The following is a 16,296-nucleotide window of genomic DNA, read 5'->3' as shown; positions in this document are numbered from 1 at the left end:
GGTACTCTGGTATAAATGGATTTCATCTTCGTCCACTATATTTAGCCCAGACTACCTTAAATCTGACAAGTTATCCAGCTAATCAATAAATCCTGCTTCGTGATACAGGGCTCCAGACAGTTGCAGGGAGCCCAGTGAAATTAAACTGCAGCAGCAGCAGAAGCTAGTGGAACCTCGGCCGGATTGAGCTAAAACTTTGCCCCAAGTTCCGGACCATCCAGCTTTTGGCACTTGGATTTTCTCATCACGCCAGATGTGTGAGTAATGCTGCTTAGTAAGCGATCCAAAGTGCACCAACTAGCCAAAATATAAATGTGTGACTCTCATAGCACAAAACCTGTGTATTTTCCTTTTCTGTTCATTCATTTGGTGTTTTCGATTGCTTGTGTTTTTTCATCTTTTCATCATAAGGAAGAACATTGCGATCAATGCACAAATTGGCTAAATGTGCTGGTTGAACTGTTTGAAGTGGAATATGGTTTGGGGAAGCAGGGAAGGAAATGAAAAGAAAACCATTTCCCATGTTCCTTCTGTGAAAGCAGCTTCCTATTTTCCCCAGGGTTGCATTAAATATTAATGATAATGGGCATGTAAAAGGGAGATATTGAGGGTCGTGGAAGTGGTATGTGTTAGGGTTGGGTATAAATATATGGTCACATGGATGTTTGATTGAATGAGGCTTATTTGAAAGGAGCATACTTTAGAGAATAGTTTAATACTAAGCTACCTTGGTCCTTGTTTTCGGTGTGCGCCAAGTTGAGAATCATACCCTAGAAAGTGGAAACACATACAGTGGGCAATTCATTATTAGCTAATATTACCCCCCCCCCCCCCCCCCCCGTCTTCTTGTGCTACAGGGGGTTTTGGTTCACTTTGCTGGGTGGAGGTTGCTACAAGTGGTTTATTGGTTTAGCATTGTCAAATTAAACTTTGGAATTACTACTATCCTTCATCTGGGAAGGAGTGAAGCCTCTCGTTCGTATTTGTATTGACCTAAGCCAGAGACTCACCTTCCCATCCAAAATTTCAATGATCAGCCTGCGACCAGATCTGGCCCTTTGGTCCCACTTCTGCCAGCATGTCTTCATCACTGAGCTGACGGCCCCTTGGGAGAATGCTGCAGATCAGCCATTCAAATGGAAAAGGCTACGATACGGCAACATTGCGGCCAAAGCAGATCAGCAACGTTGGAAGATTAAAGGCATCCAGTTGAAGTGGGGTGCAGGGGCTTTTAAGCCAGTACTACCGCAAGGCTCCTGAGGGAAATAGGAGTTATTTGGGAAAGCCAGTAGGAAGGCAATTAAAGCACTCTCCAGTGCCACTGAAATGACCAGTCACTGGATGTGGCTGAAAAGAAGCGATATTTTGTGGGCAGGCTAGTGACCATCTAGAGACTAACTAGGAGACATACACAGGTCTCATCAGTCTGTGGTGGGCCTGCCTCAGCCGAGGGCTGTCGTGATAAAAGGCCGAAACACCCAGTAATGCAGAGGTACACAAGCGATGATGGGTTGTAATGGTAGTAACATTATCTAGTGGTCATCTCCAAGAACAACCTCACTTAAATCAAGTGCAATGCAAAACCTTCAGGGACTGTAATACTCCGTCCTAGTAATCACTTTATTAGTAATCACAAATGAAATTCTGTTTGTCTGTTTTTCTATAAGTGGTTTGGAAAATGGATGGATGGATGGATGATAAGAAATGCATAGAAGGTCATTTATATCAAACAACTTTCCTCATGCTGTGACTCATGCATGAAGCTTGAGGCTGTTTAAACATCTCACATCTTAGTGCTAATTAACTCTCAATCCCGGGCTGAAAGCAGCCATGCCCACCACAGACAGGAGATACCAGGGGGCTCCGCACTGCAGGAAGATGGAGACTGTTCAACCAGTAATATGTCCCTTGAAGGAGATCAAAACATGATTAATGTAGATAAAATCACAGGTTAAGAGTTTGTTCTATTTTCATAACCTTCCTGTTGTATATAAACCACGTGGATCCTCAGAATGGACCAATTAAAATCAGTTTTCTGTCAGGAGGCACAGTCGAGGGTACAAGAAATGTGAACAATCAAGTTTTTGCATAGCTAGGAAAGATGTCAGAGGGGTGAATGGATGCACACATTTCTGTGATCACCCAGCCTGGAATGTGTGTGTCAGAGAGATGCTATCGGTAATAATCCCTCAACACAGAGGCAACAGTGATCTCACTCATGCTAGTCGGGGGTCACTGAACAAGGACAATGTATGTCCAGGAACCTCTATGGCAAAGATGATTTATAACCATATTGCGGCAATGAGGGTTGTTTTGATGTTGGTGTTTCCAGGAATGAGGTACCAGCACACTCTGCATGTGCCCTAACAAGTGAATCCCCCATGGTGGAAATGGGCGGCTTTCACACAGACATATATATATATATACAGGTACGAGAAAAGCTTGGAATTACAATGGTTGAGTCAGCCAGCATCGAGCTCCCCTGGGGCAGCTTCAGATAAGGACCTTGTTCAAGGGAACTACTGTCATGTGGTTTGAATCCCAGGGTCAATAGACTGACGTTACCATTGGATCCCTCAGCAAGGTCCCAGGTGCGACAGGGTCCCAGAGTCTGATGTGGCTTCTCAATTTGTATTTTGCTTTGGATGAAAACATCTGCTAAATGAAATAAATGTGAACACAAACACACAAATTTCTGAACTGCTTTTTTGTTTTATCAATACCCTAATATTTATCACAACAAAATCACATTGTTAGATTGCTAGATTAATATATTCAACAAAATACTTGTTTTTCTTTTCATGCCATCCAGATCTTTTTCTTGCACATGTTCTTACAACCAAATCACATTCTTTTTTCTTACTTTGTTGATCATTATTTTCTGAGATCGTAACTTTTTTTTCAGGACGGGGACAGTATTGTTTTTAGAGGCAGGGTATTTTCTTAACCAACCGACAAAGATAGTGTTTCAAGTCCCACCCCAAAGTACTGAAAGTACTGAAAGTACTGAAAATCTGGCATACTTGGTGCGGTGGAAACGCGTCCCAAAAGTGCCAAACCAGCTGGGGTAAGTCTTTGGTATTTCGGTACTTTTGGATGGTACTTCAGATGCTTTCTTTGTCGATTGGTTGTGCAAACAGCTGCAAATTCAGAAAACAACAATCGACAAAGTAAAAAATATATGTGTATTGCAATCTGCAACAGAAAGATCAGGATGGCATGAAAAGAAATTTTAAAAAGTGTTTCGTTTAATTTACTAGGACAGCACACATATTTTGTTGTAAAAAATAAATATTGGGGTATTTATAAAGGAAAAAGGAGTTCATAAATTTTTCACAAACCTGTCTAGGAGTGATTTAAACAGCAAGGATGAAGATGATTATAACTGTCTCAGAGAGCGCATGCAGCGCTCACGCAAAAGGACTGCAGGTAAACTTTAAACTGATTTTAACTATAAAAAACTAACTATAAAAGGAATAATAATTAAAATTGCAAAGCTAGTTTTTTTTCTGTGACAGAGCTAAAAATGTTTTAGTGAAACTTGAACTAGCTGCGCTGTAATGTCCATACAAAACTGAATGAAAAAGCCTGATCATAATCACAATAAGCTAAGTAATATATGAATTCCATGTGCATAACATGCAATGTTGGTATTAATATCGCACATCGTCCAACACTATAACATACAAAATATCCGCCTCCCACTGTGATGTCATTTGGCATCGGTACCAGTTTTTAACGCCAGTGGAAAACCAAACACCTTGAAGTACCATAGTTTTTGGTACCTTTTTGAAGTACCAAAAGTACGGTACCTGGTGCGGTGGAATAGCACCCATAAGTGAGTAAGGTAATGTGAGATTTTTTCTGTACCTTTGGAGTCCCTCCCCATATTGTCACCGCTCACCCTTACCTTGGCCCCTCCTATATCTGTCACAGCCCCTCCATAGCTGGGCCCCTCACCAAACCTGCCCTTCCAATTTCTGCCAGTGCCCCTCCCTAATCTGACATTGTCCCTCCCCAGCACTATCCCTCCCATTTCTATCAATGCCCCCCCCAAACCTACCCCTCTCCTTTCTAATAGCGCCCATCCCAAGATCTGCCCCTACCCTTTCAGTCAGCGACCCTCCCCAGCTCTGTCCCACCCCATCTCATCTTCGCATCCCTGCACTCTAGTTTCTTCCTTACGCCTTTTTGTCGATCCGGATCTCTACAGTCTGCTCACCCTTTCCCATTAATGTTGGTTCCCATGGTGACAAGGTGGCTCGGGTCCCGGGGCCTAGACGCTAGGGGTTTGTCGGACCAACCTGGCCCAGCCTGGACAACCTCTCTGGCAGCATATTCCACAGTCTTCATTCCTCTGAGCAGCAGCCTGTACAGCGACAAGGCGCTGAAGTTTTTCCTGTGGGTGAGTGAGAAATGGAGTGAGGGACCCATTTTCAGGGGCGATAGCTTCGGACTGAAAAATTGGGAGAGAGAGAGAGAAAGAGAGGCAGGGTAAGAGATGGAGGAGGGAGGCCGAATGAAAACAGAGAGGAACTGGAGTGACACATGGTGTGTTTGATGGCTTGAAGTGTGCAGCAGTGAATCAGCGTGACTTACAGAAAAACTGTGAATGTCACTGTTTAAGAATGTCATTACAGTGCTGTTATACAGACGCGTTTCCGTGAATCACCATATACCCAGTACAAACTGTTATAATAGGTAACCAGGGACCAGTTATAATAAGTAACCAAAGACTACGATTTTCATCCGTGGAAGAAAAGGAGATTTGCCACATCTCTGAGAGCTTGTGACTTTTCACAGCTCGACTAGATTCTGCCAGGTGACGTAACGGACTTGCAGCGTGTGTCTTACACTGATCGCTTACGGAGGATCACCCAGGCAGTTCATTCCTATTAAGGCTGTCATTTTTGTCTGCATTACAGCTAAACAGGGTGCAGAGCAAAGCCGCAAGTCTGTGGGACAGGGAGAGAGAGGGAAGAGAGAAAACTGAAGAGATATAGATGGAGAGAGAGAGCTATTGAAGGAGAATGAGAGGAAGGGATAAGACAGGGGGAGTGTTGCTTGTTTGTTCAGTTTTGATGACCTTCAAAACCCAAACATACATAAGGATCTTTGGGAAGGTGAGCAAACTGAAAGTGAAAAAGCTGGCAACGGCTATTTGTTTTGGTATTACTGAATTACAAGAAATCAGGGCATTCTGGGTACTATTAGGATTACAGTTTGCCTCATCGTCTCAGTGAAGCTGGCGGTGGCAAACATATCTGCTGCTGTCTTTCTTTGGTTTGACAGCAATGTTTACTTCCAGAAATCTCCTTCTCCTCAGCTGAAACAAATGAAGGAACTAGAGCTAGAGAAAGACTCTTTATTGGCTGGCCTGGATATGCTGGAACAGGCCAAGAACTGGTACCAGGACCAAATCTGCAACATTATTGGGAGGCAGAGGCAGATGGGCAAGAGTTCCCAGTACAGGGTAAGCCATGCCCATCAGCACCCGGGATCATCAACCAAACCTCTCACTGGGATGTCCAGGAGAGACAGGAGGGGCAGGAAGGACAGGAGGGAAAGGAGGGATAGGAGGGGCAGGAAGGACAGGAGGGGCAGGAAGGACAGGAGGGGCAGAAGGACAGGAGGGACAGGAAGGACAAGAGGGACAGGAGGGACAGGAGGGAAAGGAGGGACAGGAAGGACAGGAAGGACAGGAGGGGCAGAAGGACAGGAGGGACAGGAAGGACAAGAGGGACAGGAGGGACAGGAGGGAAAGGAGGGACAGGAAGGACAGGAAGGACAGGAGGGACAGGAGGGGCAGGAGGGACAGGAGGGAAAGGAGGGAGAGGAGGGGCAGGAAGGACAGGAGGGGCAGAAGGACAGGAGGGACAGGAAGGACAAGAGGGACAGGAGGGACAGGAGGGAAAGGAGGGACAGGAAGGACAGGAAGGACAGGAGGGACAGGAGGGAAAGGAGGGACAGGAAGGACAGGAAGGACAGGAGGGACAGGAGGGGCAGGAAGGACAGGAGGGACAAGAGGGACAGGAAGGACAGGAGGGACAGGAGGGAAAGGAGGGACAGGAAGGACAGGAAGGACAGGAGGGGCAGAAGGACAGGAGGGACAGAAAGGACAAGAGGGACAGGAGGGACAGGAGGGAAAGGAGGGACAGGAAGGACAGGAAGGACAGGAGGGACAGGAGGGACAGGAGGGAAAGGAGGGACAGGAAGGACAGGAAGGACAGGAGGGACAGGAGGGGCAGGAAGGACAGGAGGGACAAGAGGGACAGGAAGGACAGGAGGGACAGGAGGGAAAGGAGGGACAGGAGGGGCAGGAAGGACAGGAGGGACAAGAGGGACAGGAAGGACAAGAGGGACAGGAGGGGCAGGAGGGACAGGAAGGACAAGAGGGACAGGAGGGACAGGAAGGACAAGAGGGACAGGAGGGACAGGAGGGGCAGGAAGGACAAGAGGGACAGGAGGGGCAGGAGGGACAGGAGGGGCAGCCGTTTGTGTCACCTGGACACTGGAGCCACTGGAGGCTAGAGAGAGACAGAGACAAAGATTTGCTAATTGTTAGTAAGGAAAGAATATTGCAGACAGATTAAAAACAACACTCAAAAGGGGTACTTATACAATGGAATGCGATAATAGCCTTCAAAAAGCAAACCTAAAAGATCTAAAAAATATGCATACGCAGGTATTCATGTTCCTGAAACTTCATGTAACTTGTAAACTGAAGGATAGTGTTATTTGTACAGGCAAAATTACAAACAAAGCTGGTCTGCCATCTAACTTGCTGGCTTCACAGTATGTCTGTGCTACCACACTGATTACATAGCTAGCTAAGCAGACATGTGCGTCATATATTTCGCCAGTTTTAGGCTAATACAACCTATGTCTGTGGGACAACAACACAGAAACACTTCAGTTGCCTTCTTATACTTGCAGTAGCACATTTATTTGGCTAGCAGTTATAAACAGCTAAAGATAGCTAACCTTGTTTACCGCCACTGAGATGTGAGTTGTGAATGTCATGATGAGGCAACTCATTAATGATGTGCAGGGTTATCAGTAGAAGATGAGAATGATGAGGGAAGGAGGAGGGGAAGGTGGAAGCTTGCTCATTGGCTAAATTACCCTGACGGCAAGTTACTGCAAGTTTCACAATATAGTCTTATTCATAGTCAATAGTCCCATTATTGGTTGAATAGCTTTGCTCGCCAGTACTGTACTCCGTGGTCTCATGGGATAATCATCTTCAAATCATTCCCCTTAGGATACTTTCTTGAAGCCCAGTCAGAGTCAACTGAATGTCCTGTTACCCAAAATGCAAGAGGTCAACAGCCGCCTCAGTGACCTCATGTCTTGTTACAGAATGGTAAATAAGCCCCATTTAAACACTGAGCGGACTGTCGGCCTTTCCGACTCACATTATCGAAACTCAAAACTTGTGAGGTCATACAGTACCAGCTGACTAACTGCTCTCATAATTACTTTTACATTAACAAGAAAAAAAGAGTACATTCTGTACAGTAAAATGAAAAAAAAAAACATTTAATTACACGGTGATCCTGTATTTAAAACAGTCCTTTTTTATTTGTACTGTGAAAGAAGCCTTGAACTCTCAGAAAAAAGTATTATATAGATATAAATCACAAACCTTTGTACACATATATAAATTTCAGTGAGGCTGGTCCTTCCTAGTCATGTACTCAATCTACCTGCTCAGTGTCCATGTGATCTGCTATGTCTTCTAAATCACTGGAGTTTTTTCTCCCCAGGCTTCTGTTCCACATCCCACTTTCCATCATGAACCAACCTGCCAATCAGAAGCACCTCCCCATGTAGCCAACGTGTTCCGGTAGCTAATGACTAACCCAAGACTTACTCGAAACAAACTTTATTTCCATTGTTGTAACCTGCCTCCATTTTAATTCTTCTCTTGTGGGCTCTTTCCCCTTCCTACAGAAGGTCACCAGTGAAACCAGTAAGACAGAGGATGACAGCCCTGGAGCGGGAGGTGTGAGCTCCTGTCCTTCAGCAGCACTCTGGACTCGTTTTTGGCTTGAGCCCTGTGGGCGACACCCCTGTGCCCACTCTCCAGGGCTCCTGGCCAGTTCTCCAAGGGCCACCCCAGACTCCAGTGCTATGCTCCTCAACAGAGGAGACACTGACACCCAGTAGAGACCTCCTAACATGCTCTCTGCTCGCTATATTCCCATGTGTAGGTCTAGTGCTGTAGTTTGGGACAGCTGCACAGATATGTCAAGTGATAAAAAGCTGCACTTATGGTACTGTGTTTGCACTAACTGGCTCCTACGGTGACAGATCCAAACCAGCTGCTTTGTAACACTGGAAAAACTGGGAGAGAGAAATTGCTGGAATGCAGTGAGATGAGTCATTACAGAATCATGTCCCTCTCCAGTATCAGTGGGTGTTGAGAATCTGCTTCACGTATCTGTGGGCTTATCAGAAGAGTGAGTCCAAAGGTCAGTAAAGCTTTGGATTAAACCGAGATGCAACCTTGTATTTATCAACAGATCACCAAGGCTATTGCTGTCATCTGTGACTCGCGCCGCAGCAAATGAAGCACATGTAGGAAGGTGCCGTGGAAATACTGTGTGACAGACCCGTGAGCAGACTCCAAAGCTCATAAATAATCTCCCACAGCCTTCCCTGCCTTACATTTATGGGGGTTGCATTTTCGAACATTCATCTGGCAGAAGGAGAGTCTTTCCACACAGCCCTGAAAGCCGCTTTTCAATTTCTGCTCAATTATGTCCACTTTTCGTCAATGCTCTTGTTCAGTGGAGTTTAACAATCTCCTGGTTTTGCCATGTTATTTGGAGGTTTGATTTAAATCTTGATTTTTTTTTGGTTTACAAAAATCAATAGATTGTTATTATACAAACTAGGTGCAAAAAGAAGAATCTAGTTGACAGGAAAGCAAAGGCAGAAAAATACCTCATACAACTAATGTGATTTCTTCCTTTTCACTTAAAAATGACTTATAAGACATTACTCTGTCCCAAAATGCAGATATTAAGAACATAAGAAATTCGGCCCATCAAGCTTGTTTGGGGAGAACTTAACTAATAGCTAAGAGTTCTTAAAATCTAGCTCTGATTTAAAGGAACCCAGGGTTTTAGCTTGCGCTACGCTAGCAGGAAGACTCTTCCATACTCCAACTACACGCTGTGTAAAGAAGTGCTTCCTCAAATTCATTTTAAAATGTTCTCCCGCATCTTGTCTGTAGAATTTTGGAAATCGCCCAAAATAAAGTTTATATTAAATAACTGCTAAGAGCGCAGCATTTCTAAGCATAAAGGAAGTCACATCATCTTATATCTTCCTTCTGGTAATATGATCAAAGATGACAACTTGAAGGTAGAGATCCGACCGGAGGGGGGTCCGTATTGAGCTGTGCCCGGGTTTAGCCTAAAAGGAAAATGGACACACAGCTTGGTTATTAACAGTGCTTTCCAGTACTAGCTGGGAGAGATCAGACCCCTCTGCAAACATTCAAGGAAACAACAGAAAGACTCACCTGTGGATCCACATTCAGGATTTTTTGGTCTCTTTTGTTTACAAAGAGCAAACCACCTAAATCCTCGGTGCAGACCTCAAAATTTGGACTTGAGTTGGTGGTACAAATATGTGTGTTCCAATTGTAGAAACTTGTAGACAGAAAACAAGGAGATTGTCTAGTCCATTATTTGTAAAGCATTTTACTTAACTGGTTTAAAGAAGTTTGTCTTAAATGTCCGATGTTTGTGGCCTTTAAAAGCACTTCATGTTTCTAAGGGATTTAATAGTTTTTAAACAATAAAATCCATGATGAACGACACAACAAAAGTTACTTTATAGACACAGTCTAATTAGGAATTCAGACTGAGAACATCCTTTAAAAAGCACACATTATCTTGAGACCTTACAGAGATGCAACTAGCCAACAGAAAATTCTGGATTTCACTGGATTATTCATCGCTTTGTAACTTTGATTACTGGAAAACAGTATGATTTGTTCAGATGAAAGCGGCGTTACCTTAAGTCAGTTGGTCTTGGCAAAAGTTTCTTTGTTCTTTTGAAATACTGTCTGAAGTCTTCAGTTTTCAGTCTGTGGCAGTAGTCTACGTACCCAGATATTTCATGTCCTAGACAATTGTGATCCCTAATGAAGATAATAGACTGGAAAAAACAAGAAAGGGGAGAACAGAGGATAACAAAGGCTGAGACTCCCAGAAAATCAGTCATAGGCCTGACTGCTATTAATTAAGGGATGGAAACTTTGTCATAAAGCACCGTATTGAGATAACATTCACGCTTCAGAAACTGATCTGTAGATGGGTTCCTAATGCAATCAGACAATGACAAGGCAACCACCTCACAGATAAGCTCAGTTTACCACCAGAATTTATGCTCAAAACTGAAAAACTCAGCCTTACACAGACTACTCAAATTTAAATTGCATTTTGGATGCACACATCTACATGACCACTAGGGGGCAGTGAAGACAAAGTGCTATTTTCTTAATTTTGGTAAGTCCGTAAAAATGCGTGTTACGGATCTTAAAAGATGAGTCATACATTTATGGAACAGCAGAAGTGTCGTGGTAATACTGTGGAGTGCCAGTGGGGGACTTTTTCACACTATACAGCAAATGAAGCGAGTAATCATGCACCTACGGTCATTTTCCCATTCCTGTTAGGCTCCTCCCTCTCTGCCAGGGCTCTCAGGAAGTTGTCCTCCAAGTCTGCACCCATGCTCGCCAAAGGCCTGCTCAACAGCACATTCATATAGGGAGAAGTCAGCTAAAGTCAGCGATTTACGGGTCCATATTACCTTGCACTGTATCCATAGGAGGCGCTGTCCACCTCCTAAGACTCTGACCACAGTGAAATCAGCAGAAAATTTTGGTTGCAGGTGGCCATCAGGGGCTATTCATATTTTGGGGGGAAACCTCACATTGCACAGGATCTATTCTATGGTTCTGCTTAGAAAATAAAATAATGCATTTTGTTTTTATTATTTTGATGTTGGGTGCCAAAAGGGGTGGCTACGTATTTATTTTGGACGGCCGTGGCCACCCCTTAAATCCACCCCTGCCTGGCCGGGATAATCTTTGACTCTCATGGTGTGGCGAGTGTTGCATTGAGAGGGACCGAACAGATGGACTCACTTCTGTTGCTGCTGACTCCTAGCGAGCCTGGACTCCTCCTCTGCCACTGCTTTTGCTCTCTCAAAGTCCTCCTTCGTCATGACTTTTCTGCTACCCCTATAGCCCAGTTGCACCAGCTGACGTGCCAGCTCCTCATCCTGGGCCACCGGGAGAAACAGCACCAGCGTAACACCAGCGAGAGCTTTCCACTCAGTTCTGAAAGCCGGTTTTCAACATTCTGCATGATAATGGCCACTTTTTGACAGTTTTTCTTGATTATTGATCAATCGGTGACAATGAGAAAATGGAATCTGACTTTCATTCAGAATTATGGAGCTCAGGGGTATACTTACACGGACATACTGACAGTATATCTAAGCATTTGGAATCTCATGGTCAAAACGATGCCCATTGTTTTCATTTTGGTGGTGCTGACTAATTCTTTGGTGGAATTATTTGCTTTTGAGGCATGAGTAGATTGTTTTGGGCAAGTTACGGGCTTTTGCAGCATGAACTGTTTTGATAAATGCTTTTATAATCTGGAGAATGTTAAGCAGGTTTCGTGAAATGTGCCAAAGCAATCGAGAACAACTGTAAAATATTTACATATAAAGATTTCTGTGATATTCTGTACTGAGTGTAAATATTCTGATATTGTACGTTTTAAAATTATATAGAACAAAAAAACTATAACGTAATCGCATGGGCGTTTTCTCTAATTTAACGTATTTAAAACTTTTAATTGTGTCTAATTACAGACGCATAATACACAACTTCCAACCAGATTGTATGTCAACGTGTTGTAATGAAAAGTTAAACAGCTTTACCTCGAGGTAAAACAGATCGAGGGGCTTAACGTGATTATCCAGCAAATCCTCGTAGGTGCGAAACGTCTCCGCTGTGTGTCCGCGAGATGCGTCCGCCTCCATCTTGTTTATCGGCGCGCTGCTCCGTTTCCATGGTGATCAAAGGGGAAACCCAACAGGTGGCGCTGTGCCGTTCTCCCACAAATTACCACAACGGAGAAATTATCATTAGTTATTCTTTTCTAAATCACGTAATTTTTGTTTCACTACACACACACACACACACACACACACACACACAGTAATCATCTGAGCAGGTTATTGTAGGAATTCATAGTGTTTAAATTATTCCATTTCATATGATTAGTTATAGCTATTTGTAAGGCTTCTAAATTTTCAGGTAAGTGTCAGGTTCCTGTTTTCATGCACCAGACTGTACCCAACCTCCAAGCCCGGAGAACATATTAATCTACTCAAACTGGTATATTTAAATTGGTCATTCTGACACCAGCATCATCTTCTTCTACATTTAGGAAACTTACACTGATGCTGCCAGACTTTGATATATGAATCCAGCTTGTGGGATACTTTCCAGGAACAGATGTCATTTACCTAGTGCACTCAAAACAACTCTATGTAATGACATGTCCTAATGCCAGAGTATAATGTAACATTCTGGTTTTCAATCATACTGGGCACTTTGTACATCATGATAGTGTGGTAAGATCTGAAGATCCTCTATGACAGAGGTAGGGAACCTGATCCATGGAGAGCCAGTGTGGGTTTTTGGGATGGCCTCTCAGTCAGCCAATAATAAAGCAGGGATTCTCAACTCCAGTTCTTGGAATCCACTGTTATTGGCTGATTGAGAGGCCATCCCAAAAACCCGCACCGGCTCTCCATAGATCAGGTTCCCTACCCCTGCTCTATGACATACTGTCTGCCCCCCCACTGGATCATAGACAGCAGCGCTGAGTGCAAAGCAGGCATTCCTGCCTTCCTATTAGTGTGTCACACACACAGGAATCGAGTCTGACAACACAAGGCTAGTTAATAGGATTTTATTAGGCTTTCGGGGGGTAAGAAAAGGGGGCATTTTCCTAGACACAACTATGCTCGCATTGTTGTTCATTAATACTCTAACACACCCCCCAGCAGAACACCTCCCACACAAACTAAATCATACTCAACAGGTTTCCTTCTGAGCTATTACATACAAAACAAAGACGGTCAAAAGACTTGGATAAGACATGACATTAAGTACAGTAGAAAACTGCGAGAGGTCAGTGTCACTGGGTGTCTGGCTTTCCCTACATCTTAGTGTTAACTACGTATGAACCTTCATTTGAACTCCAGGGTAAAAATACTTATAAAACCACACACTTGGGTCCAAGACATTAACAAAAGTGTTTGCATCTCACAAAAATAATCATTGTAAATTTGTGGTAAAATGTAGAAAGTCTGTGTACTGATGCTACATGATCTCGACCGTTTGAATCTGCAGCTGGTTGAGGGAGCCGTCAGACTCGTTGGAGAGCTCGTCGTTCTGAATGAGGGCCCCTTCCGTGTGAGTCTTTATGTGTTTCTTGAGGGTCGACTGATCGCTGTACGTCTTGCCGCATTCGGTGCAGGAGTACAGCTTCTCCTTCGTGTGCACTTGCTCGTGCCGTTTGAGATGCCCGGAGCGGCTGAAGCTCTTCTTGCAGTAGGAACAGCTGTACAGTTTCTCGCCCGTATGTGTGCGCAGGTGCAGCTTCAAGCTGCTCGCCACGCTGAACTTCTTGCCGCAGTCTTTGCAGGTGTACGGCTTCTCGCCTGTGTGTATCCTCATATGTATGGTTAAATGCCCAGCTTGACTGAAAGTCTTCTCACAAAGAGTACAATGGTAGGGTCTCTCCCCTGTGTGCACTCTGTAGTGAGTTTTGAGGTCTCCCAAGCCGCTGAACCTCTTTCCGCACTGAGAGCACCCATAGGGTTTCTCTCCAGTGTGGATCCTCTGGTGCATCCTCAGGTTCCCTGCATTGCTGAAGGACTTTTCACAGTAGCCACAATGGTAGGGTCTCTCCCCAGTGTGAGTGCGCAGGTGCACCTTGAGCTGATTGTGCTCACTGAAGCGTTTGCCACAGTGCGGACAACAGTAAGGCCGCTCGCCGGTGTGCACGCGCTTGTGGATCCTGAGCTGCCCTGGCTGTCCATAGCTCTTCCCGCATACGTTACAGCTGTACGGTTTCTCGCCGGTGTGTGTGCGTTTGTGCGCCTTCAGCAGGTCGGCGCGGCTGAAGCGCTTGCCGCAGTAATTGCAGCAGTGCGCCTTCTCCCCGCTGTGCGTCCGCAGGTGTATGTTAAGCGAGCCCATGCGACCAAAACTCTTATCGCATAGGGAGCAGTGATAGATGCCCTGTGGGATTCTGGGGGACTCAGCAGCATCCAGAACCCCAGCAGAGGTGGAGGCCCTAGGGCTCCCAGAACCTTCTGGATCTTGCTGTTCCACAGACAGATCCTCACCCGCTCTGCCACCTATATCCATGGCCAGGTCTGAAAAAAGCACCCGAGACAGATTTCCTGCTGCCAGCTCCTTATCAGCGCCCCCCTCCACTGACCCAGCTTCCCCCTCCTGTGCCTCTGACTCCCCCACATCAGAGGCCTCGTTATCGCTGAGTCCTGCGTTAAGGTGATGGTCGGATATGATCGTCACACTCACTTCGCAGTCACTCTCTCTGGAATCCAGCTCTGCACTGCCAGGCGAGCCCATGTTCACATAATGATCTGGATTTATGTACCCAGCATCACAGTTCTCGGTCTTTATCTGCATGGCCACTACCCCGGACGGAAGCTTTGCTTTGGTCATGTCCACAGCACAGATATCGCCCATGTCTGGAACTTGGTTCAGACTCGGGCTTGTACCCGCCGACACCATTGAGCCAGCAGCGTCGTGATCGCCATCGAGTGGCACCCCCGTGAGAAACTTGCTCTCATCCTCTTGCTCCTCACCGCTACCGCAGTCGCTCATCTCCTGCTTCTCGGGCTTGTGCTGCTCCAGAAAATGGTCGTCTCCCACACGGATCTCTCTCCATGCCATGTTGCGCCGGGACGCTCGTCTCTGAGCATCTGGCTGCTTGCGGAGGCACCAAACGTCATTGGCGGAACCTAGGAGGGCACTGTCTTTCTGCTCGACCTCTGCGGGGAGTACAGATGGAGAGCAACGATGTTAGAAACGGCGCAGTACAGCTTCAGGATGTATCACACCCAGCCACCATAGACTTCTGCAAACATCAGAGCTGTCCCTCTGTGCACTGCTGTGGACAAGTAAGAGGTTTAGCTGTAAATATGTAACACTGGTTTAAACATTAACTGGGCCACAGGTCATAACCCATCTGCTCTGTGGGAAGACGGGGCTGGAAAATGTGCTGCTTTCAGTTTTAATGCTGAGACTGCAGAGATCTTTGAAATGCTTTACTATAGTGGTTAGGAAACGAGTTTTTCCAAGTCTCTGCAGAAGCCCTTCTAATTACCAACTCATGGTGCTGAAGCAACACGGATTCAGTGTCCCTTTGGTTCATGATAACTTAGCAGACGTGACCTTATACACATATTAGACGGCATAACAGAATTGATGCAATGGACACTTTCTAGTGTAAGTGACAGCAGATTAATTCACTATAGAATTTATAATCATATTATTAGCAGGTTAAACCGCACGCAAATATGTGAATGACCACTCTGCATGGCATGCTTACTGCATGGCTGCAAACAGCCTCCTTTGCAAAAATAACGGATTATTTCCGAAAAGAATTCCATCTCTGTCAGTACATACATAGCTCAGCTTTTCCCTGGATGAAAATCTCAAAGTATGGATGGGTTATGGGAAAAGCTGAATGCAAAGCCACGGCCTTTTCATGGTCCGGCATATCTTTGGGACCCCCGCACGCCATTTAGTATCAGCCCACGGCCCTCCCCGGAGACCAGCCCCGGCATCGCTCACTTATCCCGGCCTCCCGCAGTTCCTCCGGGCCCACCAGCCTCCGTCTAAGGCTCTCGTTCTCCGTCTCCATGTGCCGGATCCGCTCCTGATACTCGGACAGGGTCTGCTCCACCGAGTCCAAGATGTCATTCACGGTGGCCTTAAAGATCTCGTTCAGGGACGACTCCAGAAAGGCTTTAAGGTTTTTGGATCGTGACATGGTGGCCTGTTGCCTGCCCCCGGGAAAGGTGTGCGGTGACCGGTACACGACGTATCGGCGACGCTATTTTGATCAAGCGCTACCGGACGGCTAATTACGGCTATTGTATCACGTCGAGACAAGACCGCTGCACCAACAAAGCGATAATAAATAACGACCTCGG

At 45.4% G+C, this 16,296-nt stretch overlaps 3 protein-coding genes across 4 annotated transcripts; 1 reads left to right on the top strand and 2 right to left on the bottom strand.

Annotated features, from left to right (window-relative positions):
- The first annotated feature begins 144 nt into the window (after nt 1–144).
- LOC125727597 (suppressor APC domain-containing protein 1-like) lies at nt 145–8,968 on the top strand. Its single transcript, XM_049004438.1, has 6 exons — nt 145–257; nt 3,350–4,405; nt 5,327–5,473; nt 7,265–7,366; nt 7,770–7,849; nt 7,957–8,968. The coding sequence occupies exons 2-6, from the start codon at nt 4,235–4,237 to the stop codon at nt 8,012–8,014; spliced, it is 558 nt and encodes a 185-aa protein (XP_048860395.1). The 5' UTR covers nt 145–257; nt 3,350–4,234; the 3' UTR covers nt 8,015–8,968.
- Nucleotides 8,969–9,102: 134 nt separating this feature from the next.
- On the bottom strand, nt 9,103–12,098 carry cfap299 (cilia and flagella associated protein 299). Of its 2 annotated transcripts, XM_049004418.1 has the most exons (6): nt 11,974–12,098; nt 11,168–11,304; nt 10,674–10,764; nt 10,034–10,176; nt 9,536–9,665; nt 9,103–9,426 (listed from the first exon to the last, which is right to left on the bottom strand). In XM_049004418.1, the coding sequence occupies exons 1-6, from the start codon at nt 12,073–12,075 to the stop codon at nt 9,331–9,333; spliced, it is 699 nt and encodes a 232-aa protein (XP_048860375.1). In that variant the 5' UTR covers nt 12,076–12,098; the 3' UTR covers nt 9,103–9,330. The 2 variants fall into 2 exon arrangements, with proteins under 2 accessions (XP_048860375.1, XP_048860383.1); XM_049004426.1 differs by lacking the exon at nt 9,536–9,665.
- Nucleotides 12,099–12,997: 899 nt separating this feature from the next.
- Nucleotides 12,998–16,280, bottom strand: LOC125721272 (zinc finger protein 436-like). The gene is made up of 2 exons (XM_048997267.1): nt 15,935–16,280; nt 12,998–15,129 (listed from the first exon to the last, which is right to left on the bottom strand). The coding sequence occupies exons 1-2, from the start codon at nt 16,131–16,133 to the stop codon at nt 13,427–13,429; spliced, it is 1,902 nt and encodes a 633-aa protein (XP_048853224.1). The 5' UTR covers nt 16,134–16,280; the 3' UTR covers nt 12,998–13,426.
- Nucleotides 16,281–16,296: the final 16 nt, after the last annotated feature.

This window comes from Brienomyrus brachyistius, chromosome 2 (assembly GCF_023856365.1).
Source record: "Brienomyrus brachyistius isolate T26 chromosome 2, BBRACH_0.4, whole genome shotgun sequence".
NCBI classification, from domain to species: Eukaryota; Metazoa; Chordata; class Actinopteri; order Osteoglossiformes; family Mormyridae; genus Brienomyrus; species Brienomyrus brachyistius.
This window is presented reverse-complemented; position numbering and strand designations above follow the sequence as displayed.